Source organism: Eleutherodactylus coqui, chromosome 8, assembly GCF_035609145.1.
Source record: "Eleutherodactylus coqui strain aEleCoq1 chromosome 8, aEleCoq1.hap1, whole genome shotgun sequence".
In the NCBI taxonomy this organism is placed as follows: domain Eukaryota; kingdom Metazoa; phylum Chordata; class Amphibia; order Anura; family Eleutherodactylidae; genus Eleutherodactylus; species Eleutherodactylus coqui.
The window spans coordinates 73,859,848-73,874,143 of NC_089844.1; the positions used below are offsets into that span (position 1 = coordinate 73,859,848).

General features: G+C 42.3%; 1 protein-coding gene across 1 annotated transcript in view; it reads left to right on the plus strand.

Moving 5' to 3' along the window:
• The window catches only part of LOC136577884 (dynein axonemal heavy chain 11-like), a 390,521-nt gene that overhangs the window by 150,925 nt on the left and 225,300 nt on the right, over positions 1 to 14,296 (plus strand). Inside the window, exons 35-38 of the mRNA XM_066577803.1 lie at positions 1,234 to 1,382; positions 1,807 to 1,957; positions 7,485 to 7,616; positions 7,842 to 8,015. Coding sequence (XP_066433900.1) covers positions 1,234 to 1,382; positions 1,807 to 1,957; positions 7,485 to 7,616; positions 7,842 to 8,015 — 606 coding nt within the window. The remainder of the gene's footprint in view (positions 1 to 1,233; positions 1,383 to 1,806; positions 1,958 to 7,484; positions 7,617 to 7,841; positions 8,016 to 14,296) is intronic.

Sequence of the window (14,296 nt, forward strand, 5' to 3'; positions counted from 1 at the left end):
AGGCTTATGGGACCCTCAAAAGTGGGTATAGGCTGTTTCTTACAGCCGACACTCACACACAATATCTCTGATAAGCTGCGCCCCTCATCGGAGCTGTTAATCCTTTAAATGCTGCTGTCAGAATTGACGACGGCATTGAAAGAATCAGCCTACACTCGTGTTGTATGGAGGAATGGAACCTGTTCGTAAGTAGGGGACTTTCTGTAGTCTGTTAAAAAATGGTGGCTTGACCTTTCCTGTAGACCTCTGTGTCTTGAATTTCTTTGGCTGTGGAGATCCAGAGTATTGCCCCTCTGAGGACTGTTGTTTGGTCACCAGTCGCTCCAAAAACATAGCTATGGATTCCTCAAAATGCTTCAAAATCACCATGGAAGTGCTCATTTGTATGCGCTTCTGGTAAGCGTTTAAACATTTTGGCACCCACTCGGCTGAAAGCTTCTGCATGTCCAGTTGCTTATTATTATACTCCAAACACATTCCTTCGATACCTGCAGTGTCTTGGCTACTGTTTTTAGTGAGATTCACTATCTTCCAAAACAGTGCCATGAACATGTTCAATGCTTTCAGGTGCTGACACTGTGGTGGGTCTCCTAGACCTTTCAGCATCTTGAGTAATAAAATCAGCCCACTGAAAGTTGGCACACCATTTCTTTCCAACTGACTATAATGGGAATCAGTCACCCAATGTTTCCCTCATGCACTCATGAATTCCCTTTAGTGTTTTATTTGGAACTTTATGATGCCTCACAGTTCAGTGCTGCAGAATTCCACCTTTTTTCTGCCATGCTCCTTTTAGTGATGTGGAAAAAAAATGAACACACCGTACTGACAACGGGAATGGCCCACCGGACTCCTAAGCCCTGACAAATATTACAGTGGACTCCTAGATGCTTCATTAGCATACACACCACAGGTTGTTTGCTGGCTTACGGGGAAGTGAAAGTGAGTTCAGAGATAATAATTACAACATTGGAATCTGTGTGTCTTCAACTATCCACACAATATATTAGTTCAGGGTTTTTTTCATGGTGACAGGTTCCCATTATAAGGGCTCCTACATGCAATTCCTTCTTACCTGTGGTCATTAGAGATCCTAATTTGTTCTTGTATTAACATTTAATTAAAACCATCCAGTTCCACCCAACTTTTAAAAATGCAAAATGAAAGCGAAGAATTAAAAATAATTAAGATTATAATGAATTCCTAACATGCCATCCTTCTCATCTCACATAGGTTTTGACCCTAGCCAGTAATGAGCGTATCTCCCTAACACCTTCCATGCGGCTGTTGTTTGAGATCAGCCATCTTCGAGCTGCTACACCTGCGACTGTATCAAGAGCTGGGATCCTTTATGTTAATACACAAGACTTAGGCTGGAGCCCGTGAGTAAAGAATCTCTAAATGTCTACTATGCACCCATATTACATAAGCATACATAAAACCTAGCTTTACACCAGAGGGTTTAAATGCATAGTTGGTCATAGGTGTGAGCAAGAATGACTTTGGCTCTGCCCTCTATCCTATAATGAGATTGGCAGGACTCCTTGGCTTTACGATTTTGTGATGCAAAGGATGTTTGAAGAAAGCAACGCTGTAGATTAAATCCGAATCTCATAAATCTAATAGTCATTCTCTGATATTGGCAGCTCAGAACCACAGGCATTAAAAGCATTATTTAAACTTCTTTTTTAACATGATTTTAGTATTTCTTATTTACTTGCAGAATACAGAGGGCATAAAATTAAATGCAAATCCCGCCACACAGGATTTCTTTACTCTGTGTCTGATTTCATTCTTCTTTATTAGTTACGTTACCAGCTGGATCGAGACTCGCCAGGCTCAGTCAGAAAAGGCAAATCTGACCATATTGTTTGATAAGTATGTTCCTTACTGCTTGGAGCAAGTGCGGTGTAATTTAAAAACTATAACTCCAATCCCGGAAAACAGCGTGGTACAGGTAGAGGCAATGCATTTTATTTTCATGCTTTTTATACAAAATATGATCCTTTGCATTTCTTATTTGATTCATCAGATGCAGTAGAATGTGTTTGGGGAAAAAATGTATTGCATACCTCCAAACCAGGGGCACACCTATAGGGGATGCAGGGGATGCGGTTGCACCCGGGCCCAGGAGCCTTAGAGGGCCCATAAGGCCTCTCTACTCCATATAGTAAGCCTAGGAGTAGTATGAATAAAGCATTATAGTTGGGGGCCTATCACAGACGCCTGTGCTCCACAGTATTCCTTTTTTGGAGGGACAGTCACTACATTTTATTTAAGTCCCTCAGTCATTCTTTACCCCTTAACCCCTTAAAGGGGGTTTCCAGGCACAAAATAGAAATCTAGGAAGTACAGATTAGTAGCGTCAACCTCTATATTTTTTTTTACCGCTCTGGATCCTCTCCTTCATCCTGTGCAGCCGCTGACTTGCTGCTGTGTTTACATGCATCACTTCCACAGTAAACACAGCAACAGACTGTTACCTACAACTCCCAGCATGCATAGAGATTATTTATTGGCCAGCACTGTACCTCCTCCCACAAATTACAGGTCCTACAACTTCCAGCATGCATAGAGCTTGTTTACTGGCCAGCACTGTAGCTCCGCCCACAACTCACAGGTTCTACAACTTACTGACACCAACCTCCCTGTCACTTAGGGTGCCAGAAAAAGCCTGAAGCAGACAGACCAGACCTTCTAGCACTCTGAACTGCACATGAGCAATATAGCACAGTGCTTCCATCCTTCTCCTCCCATCATGCACTGCTCACAGGATGTTGGGGGCTATGGATAGGGGAGGAAGTAGCAAATGCAGACGAGATGTCAGAGGAAGTGTAGATTTTTATCAGGCCGGGGGTCACGTGACATAGAAAATGAAGAAAGTAGCTAGACGGGGTCTAATTGTTACATCTGCTCAGCGCACTAAAGTGCCAGGCTTCCATGTGGATGCAAGATAATGTCCTTTTAAAACCGCAGTCACACATATAGTAAAAGCACCCCTCCAGGTACGATGGAAGGAACCCTGTCCCTTACTAACCAGGAAAAGTGGGAAACCCCTACCTAAAAGCGGGGTGCTCGTCCCGATAAGGTCGGCCACACTGTCTTCATCTGGGACCTAGCTATTCCTAATCAGGAACCTGGAGAAATGCACAGAACACTGGACATAACACTGTTCACACACAGTGAAACACAGAACAGGACTGCACATAGAGGACATGTCGGGCCACCTGCACAGACAAGCCACATGTCACTGTTCACACCTACATTCCAGGTTGTGCATACAACATATAACAGGAACCCCACCCAGAGCTCACATGCATACAGATGGTCAACCAAAGCCAGTCCAAGGGTCCTCACACCAGGGGAATAGAAAGTCAGCCACTGTGCTGACATAGGGAACAGTGTCAGGCATCACCCATTCGACACACACATAGGACATCAGACGTCTGGGGGCCACACCTGCCCAGGAATAGGGAGAAACCTGTGGGCCGCCTGCACCTGTGTGGTCACCATACCACACACTACACAATGCATGCACCCCAGAACGCAAGGAGGGGAGGGACAGCAGGTGTCCAGACTGTCTACAGGGGAGGAAAGAGACACTTCAGACAAGCATGCACACACCAGCTCTGAGTGGGCTCAACACAGGGTACAACAGTAGAGCAGTAAAATGACCAGCAGTGTCTCCCAAGAGTTTGCTGGTATTTATCTGCTGCAGATGAGGGGGATTGGCTGGTGGAGAATACCACACCCAGCCAGCTCAATTAACCCCTACCTGTGAAGGTGTGCACAAGGAAACCCGTAGAACCACAAGTCCCAGATGCACAACCTTAACACCAGTGAACCTATTACAAAATGATTAATTGTGATTATGTACATTAGATTCTAATATGTTAGTCTGTGTCTTGAATACCCCTTTAAGAACATAAATCAATTTTTCTCTTCAATTTTTGTTCTTTCTTCCCCACTTTCAAAAAAGCATAACTCTTTGTATATCTATCAATGTAGCTGACTTAGGGCTTATTCAGATGGGCGTATATCAGTCAGGTTTTCACGCCCGACCGATATACGCTGCTCTTCTCTGCAAGCGGAGGAGGTGGGACAGGAGCTAGAGCACTGAGCTTCTGCCCCCTCTCCATCCTCTTTCTGCCCCTCACCACTGTTTGCAATGGGAGGGAGCAGGAATGGGCGGAACTTAGCTCCACCCCTGCCCCGCCCCTTCCATTGCAAACAGTGGTGAGGGGCAGAGAGGGGGCGGGAGCTTAGCACACTAGCTCCCGGCCCATTCCATCTCCTCCCCTTGCAGAGATGCGCAGTGTATATCGGCAGGGTGGGAAAACCCGACCGATATACGCCCGTCTAAATAAGCCCTTAGGGCTTGTTTTTTGCAAGGGTATTTCACCATCTTACTGGGGTATTTTTTTATGGCGTACATACTGCAGCAAAAATAACATTAACAACGATACCAAATATTTCTGCTGTACTATATAAAAAAATTGAAACATCTTTTTAAAAAAAATAAAAAATTAAATATATATATATATTGCTACATACCCTATATACTTGAGTATTAGCCAACCCGAGTATAAGCCAAGTCAATAAGTTTACCACAAAAAACTGGTAAAACTTATTGATTTGAGCGCTCAATAAACCAAACACAGACGTTCAGTGATGTCATGAATGATCGAGCGACGGCTGTGATTGGCTGGCGTTCGATTCAATCACAGCGTTTACTTACACAGCGCTGACAGCGGGGGAATTCAAAGCCAAGCAGAGAGACGACAGTGGGGAGAATTCTCAAGCAGCTTGCCGCACTGCTGGGGAGACCATCGCGCCGGGGACACAGACGCAGGCTGGGAGGTGAGTATTGCGTTTTGTTTTTTTTACCTAGTATATACTTGAGTATAGCTAAGTTTATATTGCGTTGTTTTTTGTTTTTTTACCTCACTTGAGTATAAGCTAAAAGGGGCTTTTTCAACATAAAAAAATGTACTGAAAAACTCGACTTATACTCGAGTATATACGGTATCTATATCTAGATAGATAGATTTCCTGTTGTGATCTTCTGCCATAACTATACTATCTTTCTGTCAATGGTGCTATGTGGGAGCTTGTTTTTTGCATGGTGATCTGTGGGATCTATTGGGACCATTTGGAAATACATACAACTTTTTGAATGTTTTTATTACATTCTTAGGGTGGCTTCACACGAGCGTGTTTTTGTGCGTGCATACACACTCACAAAAACACGCTTCTATTTGCAACAATGCATTCCCTATGGTGTGTTCACATGTTCGTGCTTTACAGGCGTGTGCCTGCAAAGATAGGACATGCGTGCACCGTAGGTCCTGCACGCATTGTTTTCAATGGAGCCGCAGCTGCTGCCGGCGGCTCCATTGAAAACAATGATCTGCTAGCACCCCTGCATTCTTTTTCAGGGAAGGGCTTTACATATAAGCCCTTCCCTGAAAAAGAAAACTAAATAAAAAATATACTTACCTCTCCGCCGCTGTCGTCACCCCCGCCGAGATGAAGAACACATCTGCCGCATGCAGCAGATGTTTCCTTCATCCCCGCTAGTTAAAAGAATTCCCTGCTGCTACATCTGCCACATCTGTGACAGATGCAGCAGAGGAATTCTTAAATTCTCTACCGCAGCTGTCACACATGTCAGCTGCAGTGGAGGATTCTGTTGCCGTCAATTGATTTCAGAGAAGGGCCTTAAATATAAGCCCTTCCCCGAAAATCAAGTAAAAGTGCTGTAAAAAACAAAAAAGAAAAAACATACTTACCTCCCTTCGGCTGCCGGGGCTCAGCAGCGTCTTCTCCTGGCTGTCCCCGACTCTCTAGTGCTGATCTATCAGCAGGTGGGAATTTAAAATCCCCACCTGCTGAAAGAGCTGTTTGTGATTGGCTAACGTGCTCAGCCAATCACAGGCAGCTCTCGCCAAATGAATGACGGCATCCATGGAGTGCATTTTTTTCGCAAAAAAAAACCCGCTCATCTGACCAAGCCCTTTCCCTGTAGTGTCATGTTGTATTACAGCATCTACTGAAATCAGTTGGTTACCGTTAATAAATAGTTGCACTGAGTCCTCCAGTTACTCATTGCAGTGGCTTTCTGCCCTGGATAATTTACAGGGGTTCCTACTATGATGTTTATTTGCCCTGACAAGGATTGTCATGATAGGACAACTGTTTAAACCCCTTAATGCCGCAGGACGTACAGTTACATCCTGCAGCTTCAGAGTATGTATGGAGTGGGATCGCGGGTTGACCCCGCTCCATACATCATGGCTGCCGGCTGTATCTTACATCCGACACCTGCCTCAACAGCTCTGATAAGCCACGCTACTCATCGGAGCTGTTAACACTTTAAATGCCGACATCAATTCTGACAGCGGCATTTAAATGAGATCGTGGGTTGCAGTGCTGTTGTCATGGCAGCCGGGGGCCTTCTGAAAGGCCCCAGGGCTGCCATTGCAGAGTGCCTATCAAGCCATGCCTGTCAGAACGTGATACTGCAGGAGCGATCAAGCATTGCAAGTTCATGTCCCCTCTGGGTGCTAAAAAAAAAAGTAAAAATACGTTTTAAAAAGTTTTACTAATTGAAAAAAAAAGGTAATAAAAGTTAAAAAATAAAACTTTTGCATTATTTATAATAAGAGACCTTAAATAATAAAACAAAAATACATATTTGGTACCGCTGTGTCCGTGAAAGTCTGATCTATTAAAGTAATGCATGATTTACCCCGCACGGTGAACGTCGTCAGAAAAAAAATAAAGAACGTTAGAAGTGCACTTTATGGGTCACCCCGTATCCAAGAAAAAATGCACTAAAAAACAATCAAAAAGTTGTATGTATGCCAATATGGTACCAATTGAAAACACAGGCCGTCCCACAAAAAACAAGCCCTTGCACAACTAAGTCGATCAATAATTAAAAAGATTATGGCTGTCAGAAGATGTTAGCAGAAAATTATTATATCTTTTAAAAAAATAAAAGTAGTTCAGCAAAAAAAAAACCTATTTGCTTGGTATCGTAGTAATCGTACTGACCTATAGAATAAAGTTATGTCATTTTTATTGCAGTTTGTGTGCCGTAGAAACAAGATGCACCCACAAATGGCGGAATTACGCCACTTTTCCATTTCACTCCACTTAGAATTTTTAAAAAGTTTTTCAATATATTATATGGTACATTACATAGTACCATTGAAAAATACAACTCGTCCCGCAAAAAACAAGCCCTCATACGGCTACGTCAATAGATACATAAAAGAGTTATGATTTTTTTAAAAGTGGGGAGGAAAAAACGAAAATGGAAAAAAGAAAAAGACCGAGTCCTTAAGGGGGTTAAGGGGTTTTCAGAGTTTACTTTTTTAGTACATTACCTTTTGGCGCCAAAATGTAGGGACTTATAAGAGTGTTAGTAAGATGTATTTCATATAACTGATATCTACATAACATTTGCCTCCATGCAGACGCTATGCTCGTTATTAGATTGTCTTCTCACTGAGGAAAACACCCCACCAGATTCTCCTCGGGAGCTCTATGAGATGTATTTTGTTTTTGCTTGTGTCTGGGCCTTTGGGGGTGCACTCTTTCAGGATCAGGTAAGAAATATAGTGTGGCAGTATATAAAATGTTAACCTAAGGGCTCTTGCAAACTTGCGATTTTTGTGTGAGGTGTTTTTAATATTAGAAAGCCCCATTGACATTCATGTTAAAAAAACGCAGCAATATCGCGTGGAAAAAAAGTGCAAAAAAACTTACAAATGTGCAAGAGCCCTAAAAAGCTTTGTATTTCTTATAAATTCATTGTTTATATATTATTTCAGCTGATCGATTACCGTTTGGAATTTAGTCGATGGTGGAACAAAGAAATGAGAACCATAAAGTTCCCATCAAATGGTACAGTGTTTGATTATTTCATTGACCCTGAAACAAAGAAATTTACTCCTTGGACTGAAAGGATTCCAGAGTTTGATATGATCCCAGATATTCCATTACAGGTGAGTCGTTTATTATCAAGTATCCATGAAGACATCATGATAACATCCATAAGCCATGTTCGAGAATTTGGCTAGATTCCAACCTACGGACCCAGTTGCAGAAGGGCCTAGCTTCAAAGTTGTAGACAATGCATGACCCTATGCTGGCAAAGTAAATGTACTTTATCAAATACCAAAAGCACATTTTCTTTCCTCTACTGCCCCTACTGGATGTACATTAGTATGCATAGGAGCTTTAGACAATTTTACACTAACCTGGAGAGATATATTTATAACATAAAGAATTGTACTGAGCAGCAGCCAAGGCAGTGATCATTTTTCACTATAGATTGAGCAGAGTTTAATTGTACTATGTATAATAAATATAGTTTCTTTAGATTTCTTCTATTTCCATTAAATTTGGAAATCAGTGAAGATTTGAAATTAGACTTCACTATTGTGCTCTCATCGCATGTATCTATGACATCATAAGATCAGTAAACAGCACTGTTTTGAGGTTGTTGCTCCTTGTTATTTAGGCATATAAGGTTCTCAATGACTGTAAGTTTTTCGCAAGAAGCATTGCCCCAAAGACTCCATACTAGCTGGATTTGTTTAACTTCTTCCTGACTGCATCACGTAAATATACATCCTGTGGTCATGAAGGGTGTATGGAGCAAATATGGGAGCCAAGTCTGCTGCATGCTCAATGGCTATCAGAGGTATTTGACAGCTGACAGGAATTGCTGCCATCAGAGTTAGGTCTGACCGCACGTCTAAGCAGCCAGCTAGAGGAGGGGCAACTCTGATAATCCATTGGCATCTGGGGCACAACCTCAGGGTGGTGATGAGATAGCATGGCAGCCTTGAGCCTATTAAAGGCTCACAGTGCTGCTATGCCTGGATGTCTATTAGGCCTTGCCTGTGGCTGGGTGTAATAATCAACATTGAAAATTGCTACATACTGCAAAACCGAAGTATTTCAGTATTTAGTACAAGTGATTACGTGATCCCAAGTTCAAGTCCCTTATGGGGATTGCAAAAAAAGCTAAAAAAAAGTTTTAATTAAATTTTGTAAGCAGTAAAGAAAAAAAGAATTTCTCCTATTTTTCCCCACACAAAAATCACAACAATGAATTTTTTTTTTATCAGTGTATACATTAAAGTCTAAACTATTAAGATATTGTAAGATATTATTTATTCTGTATGGTAAATACTGTAGATAAAAAAACTACAACATGCCAGAATTTGCTATCCTTTCTCCAAAAGAATAGATATATGTTCCCCCAAATAGTACTAATAAAAACTACAGCTTACCCTGCATGAAATGAGCCCTCTTAATCACCAAAAAATGTAAAAAGCTATGAGTCTCAGAATATGGCAATGGAAAGCAATTTTTGCTTTAAAATTTTTTTTTAAGTAGCAAAACATAAAAAAATTATAAATTTGGTATCGCTAATATCATCCTGACCCACAGAATAAAGTTCTCATCCCATTTTAAACACTGTAAAAACTAACCTCCCCCAAAAAATGGTGTCATTGAACTTTTTTTCTTTTAAACCCACTGCTCATGATCTCCACCAATCATCTGTTCGCCAGACCCATTGCCATTACAGACAGAGCTGGAAGCAGACAGCTCTGTCTGTAGTGCAGTGGCCCAATTTGATAATGCAGGCAAAGCCCCCATTAAATAGGAGCTGCGTCTGCATTACCAAACTGGTTCTGTGCACTACAGAGAAAGCTATCGGTTTCCAGCTGTGTCCGTAATGACAGCAGACCCGATATCGGCTGATCAGCAGGGACCCCGAGTGGTGGATCCTCACCAATCAACTATTGACGACCTATCCTGCAGATAGATCATCGATGGTAAAGTCCCGGAAAATCCCTTTAACCCTTTCCAATCCACTGTCTGACCTCTGAAGACATTATGATTTAAGGCTGTACAGCTCCGATGTTGGAAGACGCCCGTCGGGGTTCTCTTGCTATATATTGCCAGCCTCCCTGCTGTCAGAGCCTATCCAACGTGTCACCTCATGCAGTACTCGCTTTAGCCAGCATATAGCGCCATTGTATAACAGCAGAAAAAAGTAAGCCCCCTAGGAAAACCAGCATACGAATTGGATTGGAAAGGGTTAAAGTCTTTTCAATTATAACACAAGAATCAGAATATTCCATAACTTTAATTGAGCAAAAGAAACATTGACATGAGTTGTGCCGCCTCCTATGCTTGACAGCATGCAGCAAAAGCATCTCTAGTAATCACTGGGTGCAAGGCAATAGATATATAGTATAGTGGAATACGACAACTGGCGACCTTCCCCATTTTCAATTGACATTGCGGAAAGCTTGCGGGACCTGCGTCATTGCTTAGCAACAACGTGAGAAAGAAAAACCTTTGAAAAAAAAAATCTGTACTACGCATGTTCAAAGGCTCGCCGGCCAGACCATCCGCAGTACAGAAGAAGGCAAGAAATGTCAGGTAGACGCGGATGTGTGCTGAACAAAGGGGCGGATTCCTCTGCGGAATCCTGAATCCGGAACCCAACCCATTCGTGTACAGCCAGCCTTAAAGGGGTTTTTCAATATGTAAATACATTGGCGGCAGTGGGGTTGTGTGTCAAATATTATTTATATACATCTATGTGTTTATAAAGGTGTTTTATATATCTGCTAATGCGCTGCTCCCGCCTGCTAGTAGTTTGTTTACTTTGTCTGCAGCGAAATAAAAAAAAAATAAGTCAGAAAAAACCTACAGTCTAAAGAATACCAGCTGAATGTGATTATGGGAAAAAAACAAGAATATAAATATGACTTTGACATACACAGAGTGTACTTTCTGAATACTGAAAACATGTCATTCCTTCTACTTTGCCGTGTTTTTGTATATATACTTTTAAGTAGGTAGGAGGCGGTTCTGAGGTAGTTTACATATAATTCGTGTTTATGGTCTTGTTTCTTTTATACTCTAAAGAGAATGGGGAGAAATACCTTCAAGGTTGATGAGAACTGCAATTGACAGAGCTACGGCTATTTTAGGTCCCTGTTGTCCATTTAAATTTTAATGTTTCTATCATTTGTTCCTCAGTGTGAATTAACAACCTTACTACTATGTTGGATTCCTGATCTGAAGTCAAGACTTAAAATTAATTCAATAGCCCAGATTTACAGCGATTCTATATTTCACAAGGCAGAATCAATAATGTGACTGAAGGGAAGAAGATAAAAATTTATGGTATCTTGCAATTTAATGGTTGAAAAGATGCAATTGAAGAGATCATAAATTGTGAAGGAGTTTATGCTTCGTTGCTCCTGATTCAGTGCTTGCTGTTAGGACCTGATTTGTGACTATTCACGAGGTGTGATTAATGATGTGATCGATTCTTGCTTCAGTGCAGTAAAGCAGTTGTAATGCTCTTCATTAGAATAAATAAAATAAATTGACTGAAGCTTTATAAAAACTGTGTAACATTTAAAATCTAAAATGTCAATTTTTTTTCTTGTTACAATTTAGCTTTCTTCAGGCAGCTTCCACCTACGTGCCATCATTCATTGTCATTCTGCGAGGGTATTATAGAAACCCATGTGGGTTGGGGTTAGTTTTATGCAAAGCTTACTGAAGAGCAAATACATAGAGTTAAATGGGTGCTGACTGGAGTCAGATTAATGCGACATATGGCTGCAAGACATTGTTTCAGCTTATTAACCCTTTGGCTGAACTGCACCATAGTTTCGCAGTACCGAGAGCTGTGCTGCAATGTAAAAACACAAAAAAATCTATTAGACTTTCTTCTGTTTTCATTAATTCTTCTTGCAAACTTTAAAGTGACCCTTAAGTCTGGGGAGAACATTTTTGAAGGGACCAAAGGAAAACGATGGGGTAGTAAGGGTGCTTTCTAGAGATGAGCAAGCATACTCGCTAAGGCAAACTACTCGAGCCAGTAGTGCCTTTTTGCGAGTACCTGCCCGCTCGTCTCTAAAGATTCGGGTGTCGGCGGGGAGAGCGGTGAGTTGTGGGAGTGAGCAGGGGGGAGTGGGGGGGAGAGTGAGAGAGAGATCTCCACCCGTTCCTCCCCGCTCTCCCCTGCTGCTCTCCGCCCCCTGCCGCCACCCGAATGTTTAGAGACGAGCAGGCAGGTATTCGCATAAGGCACTACTCGCTCGAGTAGTTTGCCTTAGCGAGTACGCTCGCTCATCTCTAGTGCTTTCACATCTGCACTGGGGATTCTGTTCTGGGAGCAGGAAAGGGGAATCTCCACAGCCAAAGGGTTCAGTCAATGGTTGGAACCGAACAGCGGCGAGCGGACCCCACTGATTATAATGCTCGCCTTTTGGGGGTGGAAGAAAAAGTGCTGCATGCAGTATTTTTTCTTCTGGTATTTTCAGTCGGATCTGCAATGGAACCTCCGCTTAGATGGGAACCCACCCTAGTATTACCTATCTAACGGCTCCCGGTCTTCGCAGATGGTTGCAGCTCTTTTCTGACTACCAAATACGCACTGTGCAATGCTGGCTTCTTAGACTACCAATGCACTACACATGCTTTGTGATTGGCCAGTACCGCTCACATGAGCGACTCTGGATAAGAATTCCAGGAACGTTCTCTTGTTTCATTGCTGGGATCTTTTCTGTTCCACCCTAAGATTTCTATGCAGTTAATTTTTTATACTAGTCCAGGCAAAACACATGGGCACATGTGCTAATACATTTGCCGCTAGGGAGTGTATTAGCGTATGACACCAGGGTTTTTGTTTTTGGACTACTCAAACTCCGCACTATAGCACACGAATTTGAAAAAGGAAAGTGGGAGGATAGGTCCTACCATATCTTTCTCACACGTAGTATTAACTACGTGCGAGAAAGTGGGGACAAGTCCTATCTTTTCTCGCATCTAGTATTGACGCGCGGGAAACTTGATAGTGGAAACAAAACCTTAGGAATGAATGATTTTAACAGCTGCATAATGGGACTAAAGCACACCCATCTGTTTAACTTCTCAAGTTGCTGTTCTTTTGTTGTTCAGTGAAATTCCAGGCATAGGTGCTGCATATTTGTCACAAGTTCTTCCAGTGTTCTGTGCAAGACTAAACAGTAAGGCCGTGCTCAGACGGCCATAATTTGCTGCGTGCCGCCCGCGAGATGCACGGGACACGGCAAGTACACAATGAACATTGCATGCTTGCTGTGGACACCCAATCCCATGAACTATCTTGATGTTTATACCTGTGTAATATACGCCAAGATAGAGCATGCTGCAATTTATCTTGCACGCGTATTTCACGCAATATGTGTGAGCAGCACAATGAAGGTCTTTGGCTGCTTGCTACAGCGCGGATAATACACAATTACAACATGGTTGGGTGAGCACGGCCTTAGGGCTCAGTCACACGGGCGTTTTTACTTGTAAATTTTTGCGCGCATAACGCATGCGTTCAAAAATTTGCATGACCAAAGCAGGCGACACGCAGGAAAAACCGGACCTGGCTGCGTTTTTCTGCTCAAAAAGTGCGCTGCTTGCCATCCCCTGCTTCGGCTGTGACAGTTTAGTTAATTAGATTTTTTAAATTATAAATATGGCAAAAGTTTTTTTTTACTGTATTACTTTTTATTTACTTTTTAATAATTAATAAACTTTTTAAGCTAATTTTAACTTTTTTTTTTAACAAGAATTTTGCAATGTTTTGATCGCTCCTGTAGTATGATGTAATACCATAGTATTATATCATACCGCGATCTGCCAGGCAATCTATCAAGCCACACCACAGGCAATCTGCCATAGCAGCCCTGGGGGCTTTCAGAAGACCACTGGCTGCCATGGCAACCGCATGGCACCCCTATGAACTCATTGCGGGGGGCCGTTCAGGACCCCCAAATATATCGATCGGGTCATTTAAATGCCACTGTCAGAATTCACAGCAGCATTTAAAGGGTTAACAGCTCCAATCAGTGGCGATGCTGATCGGAACTGTTGCAAGCGGCTGTCGGCTATTAGAAACAGCCATTGCCCGTATTGTATGGAGCATGATCGACTCCTGATCCCCGTCCATACAAACTCCCAACGCCCTCTACATTATGAATGTTAAGGGGTTAAAGAGTCATAAAATGTGTTTCTGAGTTTTGGTTTTCTTTTCCAGAGACTGCACCACTCTTGTGTATGGGCAATGTCTGGTATTACAACTCAGTCCTATCCAAGTGAATGGAGCTGAGCTCCAATATCAGACTCAGCCTATGGACAAGTGTGGTGCTGTTTCTGTAAGGGTGCAGGCAGACGAGCGTAGGCGTATTTACGTTCGCACGAGCGCAAC